Here is a 17,366-nt window from a genome sequence, read left to right as displayed (position 1 = left end):
TCTTTTACGTGATTTATTACATCTCAATAAATGTATATTTAAATTCTAAATATTATTATTGGTTGTCATAAATTATATATTACATATATTAATTTTTTTTTTAATGAAACAACCTCAAATAGTTATTATTACTTATATTATTTCTTTAAAAATTTCTCAATATTTTCATGAATTTTGATCAATTTTCATCTCATGGATATTTTGTATCAAAATATTCACTATATTTTTTTTATACATCCTAAATAATCCATAAAATCATGTTACCATCTATAAAAACCAGTTTTTTTTTTTCATTCTTGTTTGCACAAATGTAAAACCCTAATTAGTCATTTCATTTATTTTCAATTCAAACAATTTAATTGGCATCTCTTTTTTCAAATCATGCATCTCAATGATTGAAATATATACCTCGCTTACCCACTCCTCGTCGTACTTTTATTATTCTCAACTATAACGGTTAGACTCATTGAATAAAATGATAAAATCTAAATCCAAATAGAATATTTCGGTTACGATCGAGATAAAAAGCTTAAATTTGGATAGTTGTTGACTTGGTCGTGAATGAAGATCATGGATTTCTTGTTCGACCATAGTGATCAAATAATCATTACCTTATGTATGTACCAAAAAAACATAAAATGTTGTTTCACAAGCATCATTTACATTTTTAAAACATGTTGTTACAAAAATATTAAACATTTTCCAAAAACCAATCATATTTAATTTCTTTCAAACACGACATTTCATTCTTTCCCATATATGATTAAAAATGTTTTTCTCATGAATTTTTTTCCCCTCCCAATAAATTCAAATTAATTTTCATTAACATATTAAACAAATAATGTATTTTCTTCAAATTGATATGTACATTTCTTTTTTCCTTTTGCTCTCATTTTATTACACTTGTCATGGATTACTCCAAATAAATAAATGGAAATGAAATGTCCAAAATGCCCGTAGCTTCAATACAAATGGTCCAAAGCCCATGTATCATATGTATAACCCCTTTTTTCTATATAAACCCTTGCACCATCGAAACCAAACCCGAACCCTAACCCTAATTTTCAGCTCGTCACAGTAGTAGTTATGGTGAAGAAGCGAAAGCTCGAGCCCAAAATCGTCGAGCCACCACCACCGCAAGAGGTTGAAGAGGAAGCAGAGGAGATAGAAGAAGACGAAGAAGTTGAAGAGGAAGAGTACGAAGAGGTCGAAGAGGAAGAGGACGAAGAAGAGGAGGAGGGTGGTGGCACTCAGAATGCTGCGAAGAAATCTGCGTCGACGTCCGCCGTTGACGACGACGACGACGAGGAGCCGATTCAGAAGATTTTGGAGCCGTTCAGCAAGGATCAGTTGATCAATTTGCTTCGTGAAGCTGCGGAGAAGCATGCGGATGTGGCGGAGAGGTTGAGGAGGGTGGCCGATGAGGATCCGGTGCATAGGAAGATCTTCGTGCACGGGCTTGGGTGGGACACGAATGCGGAAACCCTTATTAGTGTGTTCAAAGACTACGGTGAGATCGAGGATTGCAGAGCGGTGTGCGATAAGCTGTCTGGGAAATCGAAGGGGTATGGGTTCATTCTGTTCAAGACTCGGAGCGGGGCTCGGAAGGCGCTGAAGCAGCCGCAGAAAAAGATTGGGAACCGAATGACAGCGTGCCAGCTTGCTTCGATTGGTCCAGTGCCGTCTCCGGCGGTGGGGCAAGCTGCCATGTCTGTATCGGCAGCCCAGTCGGTGTCGGAGTATACACAGAGGAAGATATATGTGAGCAATGTGGGAGCGGAGTTGGATCCGCAGAAGTTGTTGGTGTTCTTTTCGAAGTATGGAGAGATTGAGGAGGGGCCGTTAGGGCTAGATAAGCAGACAGGTAAGCCAAAGGGGTTCTGTCTTTTCGTGTACAAAACGGCGGAGGGTGCAAAGAAGGCATTGGATGAGCCGCACAAGAACTTTGATGGGCATATTTTGCATTGCCAGAAGGCCATTGATGGTCCGAAACCGGGTAAACAACAACAGCTACAGCAGCAGCAGCATCACCATAACCTGCCGAACACCCACTACACAAAGAGTGAAATCACTAATTTTATGGGGCCTCAAGGGCATCTCATGGCCCCATCGGGGCCACCTGCTATACCCTATAATCAGGGGTCTGCAGCACAAGCTCTCAACCCTGCGCTAGGGCAAGCTTTGACAGCATTGCTTGCGACTCAGGGTGCTGGGTTGGGCCTGACCAACCTGCTTGGCACGCTGGGTTCAGCTAGTGTTGGGGCGGCAGTGAACCCGAGTGTGGCTGGTGCAGGACATGGAATGCAGGGTGGGTATCCAAACCAGGCGGTGGCTGGTAATATTAGCTCAGGAATGGTTGGAGGTTATGGGAGTCAGGGGGCCTATGGGAACCAGCAAATGGGGCAGGGAAGTTCGAGTGGTAGGTCGCAGCATGGTGTTGGGCACATGGGCGGCATGGCTCCTTACATGGGTCATTAGGTATAAACTGATGCAAACTCTTTACTAATGCTTTTGTGATAAATGATGCTTTATTTTACTTGATTTCGGCTTTTATTCTGATTTTTGGTGTGGTTGATGAAAAAATGAGTGTGTTATTTGAATTCTGGAATCATAGAATTTTGGAGATGGGTAGGTAAAAATAAAATGTGGTTATAGCCCCTGAGGTGTAGCTCGAAGGTAGCGACATTTGGTAAATAATTTATAAAATGTGGTCTCACCATTGCATGTGCAGTTATTTTGCCCTGGGATTTGAAATTCTTTTGGGATGTATAGTTTATAGTAGTGTGGAATTTAGAGATCAACTGTCACACTTAGAAGTACTTCAATGCATGTAATCTTGTGAAAGAGTACCAATGTATGGAAATTCTAATTTTGAACCTGTTATATTAGAAGTAAAATAAAGTATCCAATAAAACTTCAGTCTTGTATGCCTGTATTAGTTTATTTATTTATTTATCCAAGTGCTGATGGTAATCCAGTTTCTAAAAAATTAGCTTTTATATCACTATTATAATCAAAGAGATCTATTGAAATAGAACTTAACCCACTTATTGTTAGCATGTGCAAGAAATAATTACCTGTTGAAGGATTAGTTTTATTGTGTAAGCAGAGTCAGATTTGGTGTTTTAAGGGGTGTGCCTGGGTGCAAGGCTATGTGACTCATCTGTCAGAGCGCCTTACCTGGAACCAGGTGCACACCTGGAGCCAGGTGAATATGTGCTTTTGCAAACCTTTTTTTTTCTTTCCCAAAACGATGTCGTTTTGAGCCTCAACTTTTTTTTTTAAAAAAAACTGAGTAAATGTTGTTTCGCCTCTACCTTTTACCTTTTCAGAAAACTGAAGCAGGATTACACCATTTCATTTAATCCTTTTAACCCCTACCTGGCCCTATTCATCAAAAAAGAAACCCAATAAGCCAAATATCACCTAGGTCCACACAAACCCTGTGAGCCATCTTCTTCTGCTAGGACCCATGAGTGAGCCATTTGCTTCTACTAGTTCTCATGGGTTGGTGAAGAAGCTTACCTTGCGGAGGGCCCTAGCTTTTGACTCCAAAAGTGAATCCCCTGAATTTTTCTCTCTTCACCTCCCCAACCCCTTATAACTTCCACCCACCCCCACATAACGTTGACCTTATATCTGCACACACTATAAGTAAGAACATAATAGTTGGTTTTTTTTCATAAAGAAATTTGTTTTGTACTTTTATGTATTTTCAGCAGTTCCTGAACTGGAATCTGTTTTTGGATATATTTTTTCAATGCTAAATATTTTATTTGCATGTGAATTATATATATATATATATATGAAAAATATTTGCATGTCCAAATTTACAAGATTTTATAAAACTGTACTTGTGTGCCTCACTTAGCTCAGGCATGGTTTGCCTTGCACCTAGATCCCAGAAGGCCTTTGCACTTGAAGTGCTCTGGTCTTTCAAAACCATAGTTAGATCCAGGAGGGTTCCTGTAAGGAGTTCAAGATAATCTACTGAAAACAATTTTCTAGGAAAAAATGATTAGTTAGTATCAATTACGCATAGGTGGCTGCGGCAGGTGCAGTTAGGCTCCCCACGGTTTGGTTCCCCATGAGGAGTTGGAAGAGCTCTTGCCATGTAAGGTTCCTTGGTTATAAAAAGCAATAAATAAATGAGTAAATAAATAAATTGAAAAATGAAATTAGCAGTACATAAGGACTTTAGTTATTATATCATTTACATGAAAAAGATATAACAACTCAACTTTGGGATAGATTAACAATATAGTGTTTTAATCCAATAATGTTGGTTCAACAGGTCTGTCATTTGGTTTTTTTTACCACCAAAAGATACCTGAATCTATGAGTGAAGCTGAATTGCCTATAAAAAAGATGAGTGAAGATGAATCTTATCACCATTGTTAGTAATGTTTGAGGTAAGTTCAATAAAAAGTACTAAATGGTAGGGAACTCAAGGGAAAAAATGATTCCGGTGTATGTTGTGTTTAAATTGGAATTCCTGAACACTTGGTGCTTGCACATGCCACTCAGTGTATGTCCTGTCTGTTAAGACTTTTGGATTTCTTCTTCTTGTTTCTTGTTGATTTACACTTCATTCATTGCCCTTTTGGGTGGTTATACATCGTTTCTTGGTGCTAACAATGTTGACCTATGATTATTACACTCGAATGCAAATGTGCATGTTCTCTGTCATCTAATAGTATATGAAAGTGCCATCAAATCCATGGAAATATGGTGCAATCACTTATCTTATTTTAGATTATCGAAAAGCCTTAGTTGAGTCATACACTGTGTCTTCAAGTTGTCATGGAATGTCTCTGAGGAAGTGATCGTAATTCACCAATATGCTTGAGTGGGAATGTTTTGCAGCTGCTGTGAATAAAGATCTATAGCTTACTAGATTTTAGCATATAGGATTTAAAGAGGCATTGCAGACTTCTCAAGGTGCTAGTTTTTCAGGTATATGTGAAATTTGATTCTTGTAGCCACTGTCACGGTTTTTTTGTTGGATGTCTTGCTTGTGTTATATGAAAATCCTATTCAAAATATGAAAGTGTGGTTTTGTGTACGTTTCAAGTCATTACTAATGCTTTTTAGGTTAAGATTCTTGGGGCATCCCTTTTGAGCTAAACATTAGCGAGAAATTTGAATTCTTTTTTGTGATCTATTTAAATATACTTTTATCCAGCTCACTGATTTTAATCATGGCCCTTTTTTGGAAATTTCAGGTTTGGCTTTTTTGCATTGTTCATTGTTTGGCGACAAACTAATCTTACTATTGTATATGGATGAGCAAATATTGGAAACCTCTATTTCAAAGTTTTCGATTTCAATTTCCTGTAGTATGAAAGTTTAATTTGTGCTGTTATATTTGAAAACTGCTTTGAAAGGATTCTGGTTCAGGCCTTTTTATTTTTTTTAAATTGGTTTTTACGTTTTACTTATTCATTGTGCAGATTCCCCATCACTCTTTTAGAACTGGCCTGGTGATTCTTCTGAAGTTTCAGGAGCTCTTGCAAACGACGTCTTTATATTTATGATGAAATGTTACTCTTTGGTTACTACAACATCCAGACTCTTAAAACTGCTGGAGTTACTGTTTTCTTTTCTCCTTTTTATGCCCTCTTTGCGTTTGCAATCTTTTAAAAAACTTGTAGTACTTTGAGTTCCTATATTTGGTTTAAATTCTTCAGGGACCAGGTTGAATACCTTTTAAGTGTAAACCTATCATGTACTTTGTGGAGTTGTCGAGATTGAGAGACATGATTTTTGAAATTTCTATCTTTATGAATTTTATTAATAATGCTTGAAGTTGTTAGTTACTGATATGTCTATGTGGTAGGATGTTCTTTCATTCAGCTAAGTTCATGATATGTTCTCTAAGTAGATATGATTCTCGATTTCTGAATATCATAAAATATCATAATATGAAGTGATCTCTCATTGTCTGTTTCCCCATCTTTTGTGTCCTTTCAGATTGCTTATCAGATTTGTTATCTGCAGGTGTTTTCCTCATGCAGCATGAGCAATCATATTGACTACACTGCACCACTTCTATTCTTAATAATTAGGTTGGCTCTTTTGGAGGGAATGCTTTTGAAATACTCAAAATAATTCATGTTGATTTTCATTCACTCGGAAAAAAATTTTACTTTTCAAAAATCTCTTCTGAAAAAGGCCTGCTTCATTATTAAATATTGGATTTGACATAAAAATTTTAGTTGAGGCTTACTTATTGGTCCAAATGGGGTAACTTTTGTTGGTTAAATTATGTGAAGCAGTATTTGCAATTGAATAGTTTTTGTGAACATTGGCTTTTGACATTCTTTGAAGGGAGTTTTACATTTCTAGTATTAAAAATCGGATAGACAGGAAAATTTTAAATTGTTTCCATTTGGACAATTACACCAGTTATTTTGGTTATGAGGTTGTTTTATATGTGGTCTAAATGCTGTTAAAGAACATAAAGTTTGGGTTCTATTTGTTATAGTTTTTTAAGGTAGTTGGATTGGCTCAATGCGTTGCCCATTCTTTTCAAATGGTTATTTTAACTTGATTGCATTGGTTGAGGTTTTCATTGATCTACTCTCCTATATGATCTATGTTGTTTTACCGCAAGACCCTCCAAATGGTTGCATGTAAGTTGATGATCATCCGCTGAGAACTGGCCGATTCCCCTGGAATGGAGGTAAGAAACTGCATATTTAACCAACTACAGATAATAAATGAGCTTCTTTATTTGAATTGCAATTCTAATGTTGTAAATTTTCTCAGCAGTTGAACTATAAATATAATCTAAAAGTCTTATTTTATTTAACTCTAAAATTCAGAAAATCTGCTGAGGTCCTAGCAGCTGAAAATGGGGCAATGGTTTTTCAATTCTTTTTGGAAACTTCTTGATAGGCTGGAGAATTGGTCGCATTGCTGCCTGGCATTGGCAATGCAAATAAATGTTAATACTACTACTAGTAATAATAATATTATTATGAAGGGAAATTTCTGTAATCAATGGTTTTTAACCTTTGGACAATTTCTGGAATGTCAGTGTGTGTACTGACATAATTTTAAGTTTTGTTAGGATTAATATTTTTAAGTTGAATAAGAGAACTTTATATTTTGCTAATAAATAATTTTCACAACCTGAGGCATTTTGTTATTGAGTTAGGAAGAAGTCCGATCTTGTGGGGAAAATTATTTAGAAAGAAGCTATCATGTGATGCAATGTTGCAGCTAATTGGTATTGGGATTGCTTTCCATATGGTTAATGTTTTAGAGGTTTGAAGTTCATGCCCACTAAGGTTTCTTTCTGTAAGTTGTAATCTTTTGATCTTTTTATGTGTACTCTAATATTTATATAGGCATAAATCAAATGTCAACTGTGACATATGACTACACGTATACATGTAGGTGTAAACTAGTAAATTTTATTGTTGCTTTGTATTTTTATGAACGAATGCTAACTATTTTTTTTTTCCTTCTTTTTTGGAAGAAGACATAGCAGCTTTAGAAAGTAGAGTTTTTGACTTTCAATCTGTGCTATATAAACATATATGTACTTGTAAGTATAAAGTGAGAATTCTATATGATTTTAATTCTTTATAAAAATGCCCTAACATTCTCTTGGAGGTTTAGAACCCTAACATTCTGTTTGAGGATGAGACCTTAATCTTTGAGTGCTGTCTGAGGTTAATTTAAAATTTTAAAAGAGGATAGTCAATTGTTTTGGGTTTCCTTTTCTTTTGCCTTTATTTGGTCTAAATCTCATCTTTCACCTCCTTTGTTTCTTTTTTGCCTTTTTTCCTTATTGTCTGTGTGCACAATAAGGTTGTAAATTATTAGTTTGATATGACATTTTTTATGGTGTTGATTAAATGTTCTGTTTTGGAAATCTTCAGCTGATCTTTGGAGCGTATGTTACTTCTTCAGGAACCTTTTAATTTGGTTCTTGGTTTGTTTGGAGGGGTATGGGAAGTTTGTTTTGGAGATTTGGCATATGCCTTTGACCCAAATTGAAGCTTTGAAATCCTGTAACACCATTTTTTACCAACTTGGGTACCAAAAATTGTTTTTTTTTGTTCTCTACCTTGTGGCTTTCATTATGCAGTTTTTGAATTATTGCATAGGGCAGGATTCATGCTAAACAGATGATACTTCCTGATGTTTGGAGATCTCCTCGACTCCAGGCACCATCTAGGAGTTTTGCACCTCTGTCCCTGTGGTAAGTTTTTTGCATCCAATGATATTGTATTGCCATGGCACATACTGTTTCTGTCTTTTTTTCTTGCGCATTTTTATTCTCTGGACCTGATTCTCATGTTTCTGCATTTTGCTGTGAGCATTTTGTTCTGTGGACCTTGTTCTTGTTTTAATGTCTTGTTTCTAAAGATAATAGGAGATTTATATTGAATGCTGTAATGGGATGAATTCTATTGCATGGGATGCATAGTAAACAATTGGAAAAAAGGAAAAGAAGAAAAAAAAACATAAAAATGGACGAACAGAACCAGCAACCACCAACTCCACCATATCTACAAAGTCAAAGAACTGGCATCCTTTCTTCCTAAAGGCTTCCTTGGACCACAAGAACCGAGACCTAAGGAATAAACCTTTTAACCAGAAAATGGATAAATCCTTTCCTTCAGAAGCTCCTTGATCTCTCTTCTTTCATCAACTCCCCGAAATATGAGGAGCTATCCTCCAAACTTTCCTCCTTTTTGTTTCCCAGAAATTCCTCTCCATAATTCCAAGAAGCTTTTGATAAATTCTGAATGGAGAAAAAGCTAGAGCGTCCAAGGTGAGAATTTGTTTCCCAATCACTTCCCCTGGAAGAGAAGAATACTTACCTTCCCAGAAAACAGGCATGAGAAACCCCAACTGAGACAAGGGTGATGGGGCCATAAGAAAGCAGGCATGGAAAGCCTTTCTTTGATGGGATTATAAATGGTTATATAATGCTTCTCCATGCTAACATGCTTGATGCTTCCAAGTAAAATTTAAGCCAGAAAATTCCCCACCTCGTTTGTTTCTCAATCCTTATTCATATAGAAAGATGAGAAAAAATGGATATTGATAAATGATAGGTTGGATTCAGTTATCTGACCTCACATGAAATGCATGCACTCCTGTAACTTGAACACCATTTCTCTGTGACTTTCTATCGCTTTCTGTTTCATTTGCACATCAAAACAATTGACTTAATCCTTTTGCTTATTCTTAAGCATAGAACCAGAGTTTTCCTCTCCTCTATTAATGGCTTCAATTCTTTCATTTTAAATATAGTAATAGAACTTCATAATGAAGCTTTCCTCCCCTCTCCTGCATTTTTATTGTTTAGTATCCTTTTGTTTTGTGGTTAGTTAATGAGGCTTTTAGTGGTGCATGGACACCAAACCACCAGCAAATTTTTCTGAACTATTTTTTTTGAAAAAAAAATAGTAAGTCTGAAATTCATTTCTTTTGTGTTTTTCATCATCCATGCATCACTCTTTGTTGCAATTTGAAACTCATTTTTGTGGAGAATCCATCTCCAAATGATGTAGTTTTTCCTATCTAAATTGTTAATCAAAATGGAACCATAGAACTTCATGCATCTTGATTGTTGAACTCTCTCTCTCTCTCTCTCTCTCTCTCTCTCTCGCATGAGTTTGAAGTGTTGGAACCAATTGGGTGTTGATCCATAACTTTGAGAATTTAGCTAGCAGTGACTGCTTCACAAAACAGATTTTCTCTTGACATTATGATCCCTCGTGGCTTTTTCATCAGAAACAAAAGGTTACGCTCCGCATCTTTGAATTGCACAAGGATGTGAAATGGTATGTGGTTAAATGTTTAAAAATGTTTTAGCCTCTATATTTCGAAGTTCGTTCTTGCTGACCAGCTAAGAAAGAAATCTGTAGTGGGGCACTCATATTGTGTTAAATTTTTTATAATCGGCTTCGTATTATAACAGCAGATAAGGCCTCCTCTAGTTGTGAAAAGGGAAACTATTTCCTCTTTGAAATTAGGTCTTCCTGATATCAGGATGTCAAATTTAGGTAGTATGATAGGGAGGATTGTTTTAGGCCATGACCCTAAGGCATGGGTCAAGTGTCAATGGGTTGGGGAGGACTTCTGGGAGGTTTCGGGTTGAAGTCCCAGTGCTTGCGACAAAAGTTTAACAATCAAAAGAAGAGAAAAAGAAAGATTGTTTTAGGCCATCATTTTTGGAATCCTTTTGGGCATTTTTGCCACATTATGTGCCTGTGTAATTTGATTTGGCTTTTGTATTTTAACTTTATGGATATCTTTTAAGTTATGCATTTACTTCAAAAACAAGCACCACCTTAGAGTAAAAAAGAGAAATGAATCTTTTTGTTGAAATTCTTGAACTCTAAGGGTATGTTTGGTTTTCAAAAAATTTGAGAAAAAATGTGAAGAAAAGAAAATAGAGAGGAAAAGTAGAAAGATAGAAAAAGTGAAGGAAAATAGAAAATAGATTTTCTTTTGTAATTTAATATGTTTGATTTTCTTTTGTATTTTTCATATAAACCCAAATATGAGAAAATCATTATTCTTAACACTTTTTTCCTTTCCTTAGTATTTTTTTGGGAATCAAACATAGCTTAAATGTGTCTTCGCCAGTTGCTATAAAAATATTTGTTAAATAATTTATAGCACACTATCCCCAGAGCTAGGTTTTCTTTGATACTTGATCCCGTTGGCAAATGACTTTTACTTTTGGATTATGTTTGGCTCTTGGAAAGTTTGTGGAATAAAAAAGAGTGGATAAATAAGGAAAGAAAAATGCAAGGAGAATTTATAAAATTTTTTCTCTTCTAGGATGCCCATAGAAAAGCTGGGGGAAAGAATTAAATTATTGGGGAATGCATTTTCTTTAAGGTTATGTTTGGTTCTTGGAAAATACTAAGAAAAAAAAAATATAAAAAAATATAATTTTTTTATCATTGTTTTATGAAAAATATAAAAGAAAATAAAATATAATTAAAATAAATTTAAAATTTATGTATTTTTAAATTATTTAATCTTTATATCGATGAGTTAAAATAAATGAAAAAAGTTTGAAGTAACAAAAAAAAAATTGATTAATTTTTAATTAATTAATTAATTTATTTATTTTTTCTTTTTACTTTTTTTTTTATATTTTCTTTCCTTTACATTTTCCTTCAAATTTTTTGGGATCAAACATAGCCTAAACATTGTTCCTAACAATTTTTTCCTCTTCGTTCTTATTTATTTGTTTCATTTTATTAGTAGTTTTTAAGAATATTAAATAATCTGAAGAGTTCATTCGGAAGTTTTGTATTTAAACTTATAACTTTTCGTAAGATGAAAAAAAATGATTTTTTTTTCTTTTTTCTTTTTTCTTGATGAAAAAAAGTGTTACAAATGTTTATGGTAATGTGTGAATCATAATATTATTATTATATTTGAATTGTTATCATCAAATTAGAGTTTATGAGTGAATAAAGAGAATTTGAAGTCATCTCAGTCTTAATTTCTTCTTAACAAATTATTAGCATCAAACACATGCTCTAGTTATAAAAAAGAGAAGAAATCGTCAACAAGCGATCTTATGAGTACACAATCTTATTTTCTTTAAATGCTATTATTTCAAAATGTATATGAACCGCATTTTATTGACAATTATCTAAGTTATGCATATGATTTTTAATTCTTTTATATGATAAAAAAAATTATATAAAATAAAATTGTCGGTGGTTAACTCTATAAACTAAAGTTTTAGTCACAATTTCTAATTCTATAATTTTTATTGTATAACATAAAGTTATATCATAATATAAAATAACAAAGTTATTGTAAACTTTGACATAAGCTTATTATTGTCTAAAGGTTGAGACAATAGAGATGATATAATATAATAATTTAATGAAATCGTAATTACTCGATAACTTTATGCTATGACTCTCTTGTTTAATGTGCGTATGGTTATACACACTAACTACATAATATTTGTCTTGTTTTTCTCTATAATTTGTTTTTTTCCCCTTCAATTTTTTTATTTACATCCAAACAACAAAAAAAACAAAAGAAGAAATTTTCACATTTTCCTTTCCTTAAAATTTTAATTCTCTTCATTTATTTCCCATAAACCTTTTAGGAGTCAAAATATAGCTTAAGGTTTGTACTAGTAAGCCAAAAACTCATATTAAAGTTTAATATAAAGTATTTGAGAACATTTTTAATAAATTCATCTCATTTTGATATTTCGTTCTACTAAGGAAATGAAAAGAAAAAAAAATATTAAAAAATGTTTTCTTATATTAATTTTTTTAATGACAAATATGTAAAATGTAAAATATAATTAAATTAGTTAAAAACTTTCCTATTTTCAAATAAGTTTCCTTTCTTATTTTTAAAATCACCCTTAATCCGCCAAAAATCCATTAATTTGAAGTAAAAAATTAAAAAGTCAACATCTCATACTTTAAAAAATAAAAAACACTTTTGCACTTTTGACTTCCTAAAACAATTTTTTTTTTTTTAATGTTTAAATTAAGAAATAAAATGAAAACTATTAAATATATTTATTATTTAAAAAATTCACTGCATAATTAGAAAAAAGAGTAAAATTTCAAATAATAAAAATCCAATTTTCTGCATCCTCTTTGCTCGTGAGAGCTAGATTCTAAGTTGGCGCTTCTTTCTTCTCTCCCGCCTACCGCTGCCGCGGCCGCCGCCGACGAGGCTCCAGCGCGGCATTCTGGCGGAGGATTTCGGTGAAACTCAAGTACGTGCTGTCCAGTCTGTGCATTAATTTTTTTTTTTTTTCTATTGCTTTTGTTATTGGTTCGGTTTGGTTGCCAAGAAATTGAAGGAAAACTGTAAGAAATTTTAATTTTGGAATATAGCAGCTGAAACTGATGGACTGTTTGTCTTTTAATCGCATAACCCTTTTTTCTTTGATGTTGCCTTACGCCATATTCGTATTTATTACTACTTCTTGTTACTTGTTACCGAATTTGAAAAAGGGACGAACTAGGGTTTTTCGGTGTCTACGGGGTAAATGTTAGGGTTTGTCCGTGATGATATGGAATGGTTCCCTAAAAGGTTTTTTATTTACGTAATAGAAAATTGGGTAGGGAGTTGTATTAACTTTGCAGTAGGCATCTCAAAGATTATAAGGGAAAGGAAAGCGAAGTATGAGGGAATCTCACATTTATTTGTTTGGTTTGCCGTGGAAAATGTGGAGGAAAATGAAATATATAGAATCTACGTTTCCGGGTATGGATTTATCTTGTTTGGTTTGTCATGGATAGTAGGAGGAAAATGAAATAGAATGAAAACAATTCATAGGCAAACATTTTAAATTCTTCCTTATATATTTATGAATACAGTAAAATTTCAGAATAATTTGAGACAAAAAATTTCTTCATATCAAACTTATTTTCTGTTTTTCTGCCCTTTAAAATTTGAATTATTATTTTTTTTTCCCGCAGATCTTGTCTATCACACTTTCTGAGATCTAAATGGTGGAATGTGAGAAATGAAATTGAACTACGGTTTGTTTGCAACCCCTTTTCTCTCTTTTGTTGTTGATTTGCCTGAAATATTGAATTGTTCTTGGATAAAACTAGGAATAAGAAAAATCCTTTTTAATCTTTGTTAACAAAAATTTTTAAATTATTCTGAAATTCTGAAATGTATAACATGTGTTATATATTCACATTTCTCTGCTTTTCCTTGATAACCAACCAGAGCCTGCATTTGATATTGTTTCCTGAATCTTTTTATTGGATCTTGGATCTTCTTTGTTATTTTTCATTTGAACCAATCTATTCTAAATAATTGCGTTCAATTAGTTTATTTATTTATTTTACCTGGGATTCTGGTAATTGTTTTAGCAAAATTATCTTACTAATTTCAGGAAAGAATTTTGATGATCAACTTACATTGTTGGTCATCTGCATGATTGGTTCATTTCTGAGTAATTGCATATGGTTCATATCTGCTAGCATGCTGAACTTTAGATGGTTGCATTGGTGCATTATTGCAAGAATTTCTATATTAATGTGCTTGTTATATGTCTCTTGAACCATGCATCTTATTTTTTCTCATGGATACATCTTGGACTTTATAAAACATCTAATTTATATTTTCTTTCAGTTTATAATGGCAGAAGATGATAAAGATGTCAAGTCATTTAAGGATTTGGGAATATGTGAGCAATTGGTCGAGGCTTGTGTAAATTTGGGATGGAAAACCCCATCAAAGATACAGGCTGAGGCCATTCCTCATGCACTAGAAGGTTTATTCTCTTTCTTAATTTTTTACTATGCTGTTTCTTATTTGCATCTTCTTAGGTTGCTGAGGAAATAGAGGAAGACAGAGAAAATTATAAAAAAAAAATGTGCTGTTTGTTGATTGCTGTGATACTTGTAGATAATTAATCAGTATAAATAATTCTGAATTAATATTTTTGAGTTAATGAAATTATTAAATTTTGAAATAATTATAACCTAATTCAAAATTATTTTGAGGAGTTGTTTGCTAAGTAGGTTTAGACTAGAATTGGTTTGATTACATTTGATTTATATATTATGTAGTTTTTCTTTTCTATTAGCTGACTATTCTATTTAAATATATTGGGTTAATAGATGAGTTAAACTATAACAAAAGGAAAATCAGAAATCAATAAAATAGAGGAACAATTCAAAATGTCTCTAGATTCAAACCCCTCAACAATTAATGCAATTTCTAATAATTTTGGAAGTAGAAAAAATTATTACTCAAAACCCTCTTTTCCTGATGTTCAATTAGAAGAAAGAAATTATCAATTAGTTGTTAGTTATGATGGTAGTAGCTTTTATGAATGGAATATAGATGGAATGAGTGAACATCAAATAATTAATTTACTTTATGAAATGATGATGGTTGCTAATGCTTATAGAATAAAGACCAGTAATTCTAATTTTTATGCTGTCGGTGCTTTAGTCATAGGATTCACTGGTTTGCTTAAAGGTTGGTGAGATTATTATTTGAGTCAAAATGATAGAGAGTATATATTAAATGCAAAAAAGACAATAATCAAAGAAGAAGAAACATCGGTCCAAACTTATGAAGAAGACGTTGTCAATATGTTAATATTTGGAATAACAAAACATTTTATAGGAGATCCAGTTTATTTTCAAGAAAGAACTTCTGAAATCCGTAATAATCTTAGATGTCCAAAACTTCCAAGATTTTAAGTAGTATAAAGATATGTTTTTAGTTAAAGTTATGTCAAGACATGATTGTGGAAGTTATTATTGAAAAGAAAAATTTATATCTGGTTTTCCAACTTTATTTGTTAAAAAGGTTAAACAAAGAATAAGAAATATACATAATGGAAGAATTTCTTATGAGTCATTAACATATGGAGAATTAATTACTTTCATCAATAATGAAGGTTTAACTCTTTGTACAGACCTCAAATTAAAGAGTCAAATGAAAAAAGAAAAACAAGATAGTAAAAAAGAATTAGGAAAATTTTGTTCATATTATGGTTATGATACAATAATAGCCCTTTCAAAAAGAAAAAATAAACAAAATAATATAAAAGGTAAAAAACCTTCAATAGAGTCAAAATTTCAAAAGAAATTTGTAAGATTTAATCCTAATAAATCAAAATCTTCAAATTAATCAACTCTACAAAGGAAAACACCAACATGTTATAAATGTGGAAAAGTAAGTCATTACTCAAAAGATTGCCAATTAGAAAATAAGATCAATTCATTAGAAATTATTGATAAACTCAAAAATTTAATGATACGATTAATGATTGACAAAGAAAATGAAGATTCAAGTGAATATTATGAATTAGAAGAAAATAATCAAATATTAATAACTCAAGAAATATCAAGTGAAGAGTCAAGCCAGGAAGAAGAAGAATCAGATGTTCAAAAGGATTGTGATGGTATTTGTGCATGCTCATATAAATCAATAGATTTGATTTCAAAAAATTCAAAAACTCCTTTAAATATTCTTATTCGCAATCATGTGCCCCTCATAAATTCAATATATTTTCAATTTTGGTATATTAGAGATAAACTCATTAGATATCTTATTCATGCTTCAAAAGGTATATTAAAATTTGAATTTTCTCTACAGATGGAGCAAGAACGGATAAAGTTTGGGAAATTCACTCTTCCAGTGTTTCCTAAAAGTAATCTGTCTTTTCGGATTTATAAAGATATAGAAGGATTAGACAGATCACAAAAATGCATTTTAGACAACCTCTGAAATGTCAAAAATGATATTCAAAAGTTAGAAGCTTTAAATGCTTTGTCTTTTCATTTTAAATAGTTAAATGATAATTTATACAGTTTTCCTAACCCTTCAAGTTTTGATATGCATTACATCCCAATGGATACAGATCTTGAAAGTTTCAATTGTAGGAAAAGTGTAGAAGAATTTAAAGCTACAATTTCAAAATGAATTTCCAATACTTTTTTATGAAAGCTTAGAAAGCCTAGAATTTCAAAAATCAAGATTTTCATTTTTTAAGTAAAAGAATTTGAATCTTCCTCAATATCTTAGACAGATAATGAGTCAAAAGGCTCGAGCTACAGGGGAAGCTCGGTAAGAGCATATAATGAAATTTCTTGCTGATTGTATCACTTATGGAGTTACTATTCAAAGGATCAATTTCACTTTGATTACTCATTATAACAACACCAATAATGATTGTCCAAAACTTGATCCCTTGTGTAGGGAAATTCCATTAGAAGGGCATGACTGTAGTGTGCTTTTACTTACAATATTTGCAAAGACAACATTGACTTGGACAGTTACAAGTCGGTAGTCATCAAGTTCAACAATGAGTCAATAGAGCTAACTCCTGCTCTCTTCATGGATTATGGATTGCTTTATCCACTAATTTTCTTCCATCAAGATCAAACTGATGGATTTGGAAGAAAATTAGCAGTTTGTCTTTTAAATGTCTTCATTCATCAGAGATTTCAAATTAGTTGAACTCATTATCAAAAGCAAGCCTCCTGAATGGTCGAATGATGGAAGAGTTTATCATACTCAACATCTCATCCTTCTCAAAGCTAATCATAAAAAACATCAATTGTTGGTACAGAGATCCCTTGTCCCTGTACTAAAGTCAGTCTCAAAAAACAAATCAGACATTGGAGGTCAAAAATGATTGCAAGAAATCTTGATTCTGAGATTTATAGTTCTTCTAACTATAATATCATCATTGAAGACGATATTCAAAAGATCATCTTTGCAAATGATTTTCCAAAAGTCTCTCTTCTATTTCAAACTCAATTTTCTTATCTTGTTGATAAGTAGAAAAAGGATTATGTCATTGAAAAGGAAATTCAACAAGTTTTTGAAAAATATCTCTTAGAAATGCTCAATTA

The 17,366-nt window shown here is 32.6% G+C and overlaps 1 protein-coding gene across 7 annotated transcripts; it reads left to right on the top strand.

Moving 5' to 3' along the window:
- Positions 1–959: 959 nt before the first annotated feature.
- Positions 960–16,328, top strand: LOC100243393 (UBP1-associated protein 2A). Of its 7 annotated transcripts, XR_009466324.1 has the most exons (6): positions 960–2,478; positions 6,001–6,685; positions 6,828–8,215; positions 13,455–13,517; positions 14,122–14,263; positions 16,105–16,328. XR_009466324.1 is itself a non-coding variant. In XM_002270532.5 (2 exons), the coding sequence occupies exon 1, from the start codon at positions 1,087–1,089 to the stop codon at positions 2,476–2,478; it is 1,392 nt and encodes a 463-aa protein (XP_002270568.1). In that variant the 5' UTR covers positions 960–1,086; the 3' UTR covers positions 5,454–5,819. The 7 variants fall into 7 exon arrangements, 3 of the variants coding, with proteins under 3 accessions (XP_002270568.1, XP_019077217.1, XP_059594844.1); XR_009466322.1 differs by having other exon boundaries at positions 6,001–8,215; XR_009466323.1 differs by lacking the exon at positions 13,455–13,517 and having other exon boundaries at positions 6,001–8,215.
- The last annotated feature ends 1,038 nt before the right edge of the window (positions 16,329–17,366 follow it).

Source organism: Vitis vinifera, chromosome 8, assembly GCF_030704535.1.
Source record: "Vitis vinifera cultivar Pinot Noir 40024 chromosome 8, ASM3070453v1".
Lineage (NCBI taxonomy): Eukaryota > Viridiplantae > Streptophyta > Magnoliopsida > Vitales > Vitaceae > Vitis > Vitis vinifera.
This window is presented reverse-complemented; position numbering and strand designations above follow the sequence as displayed.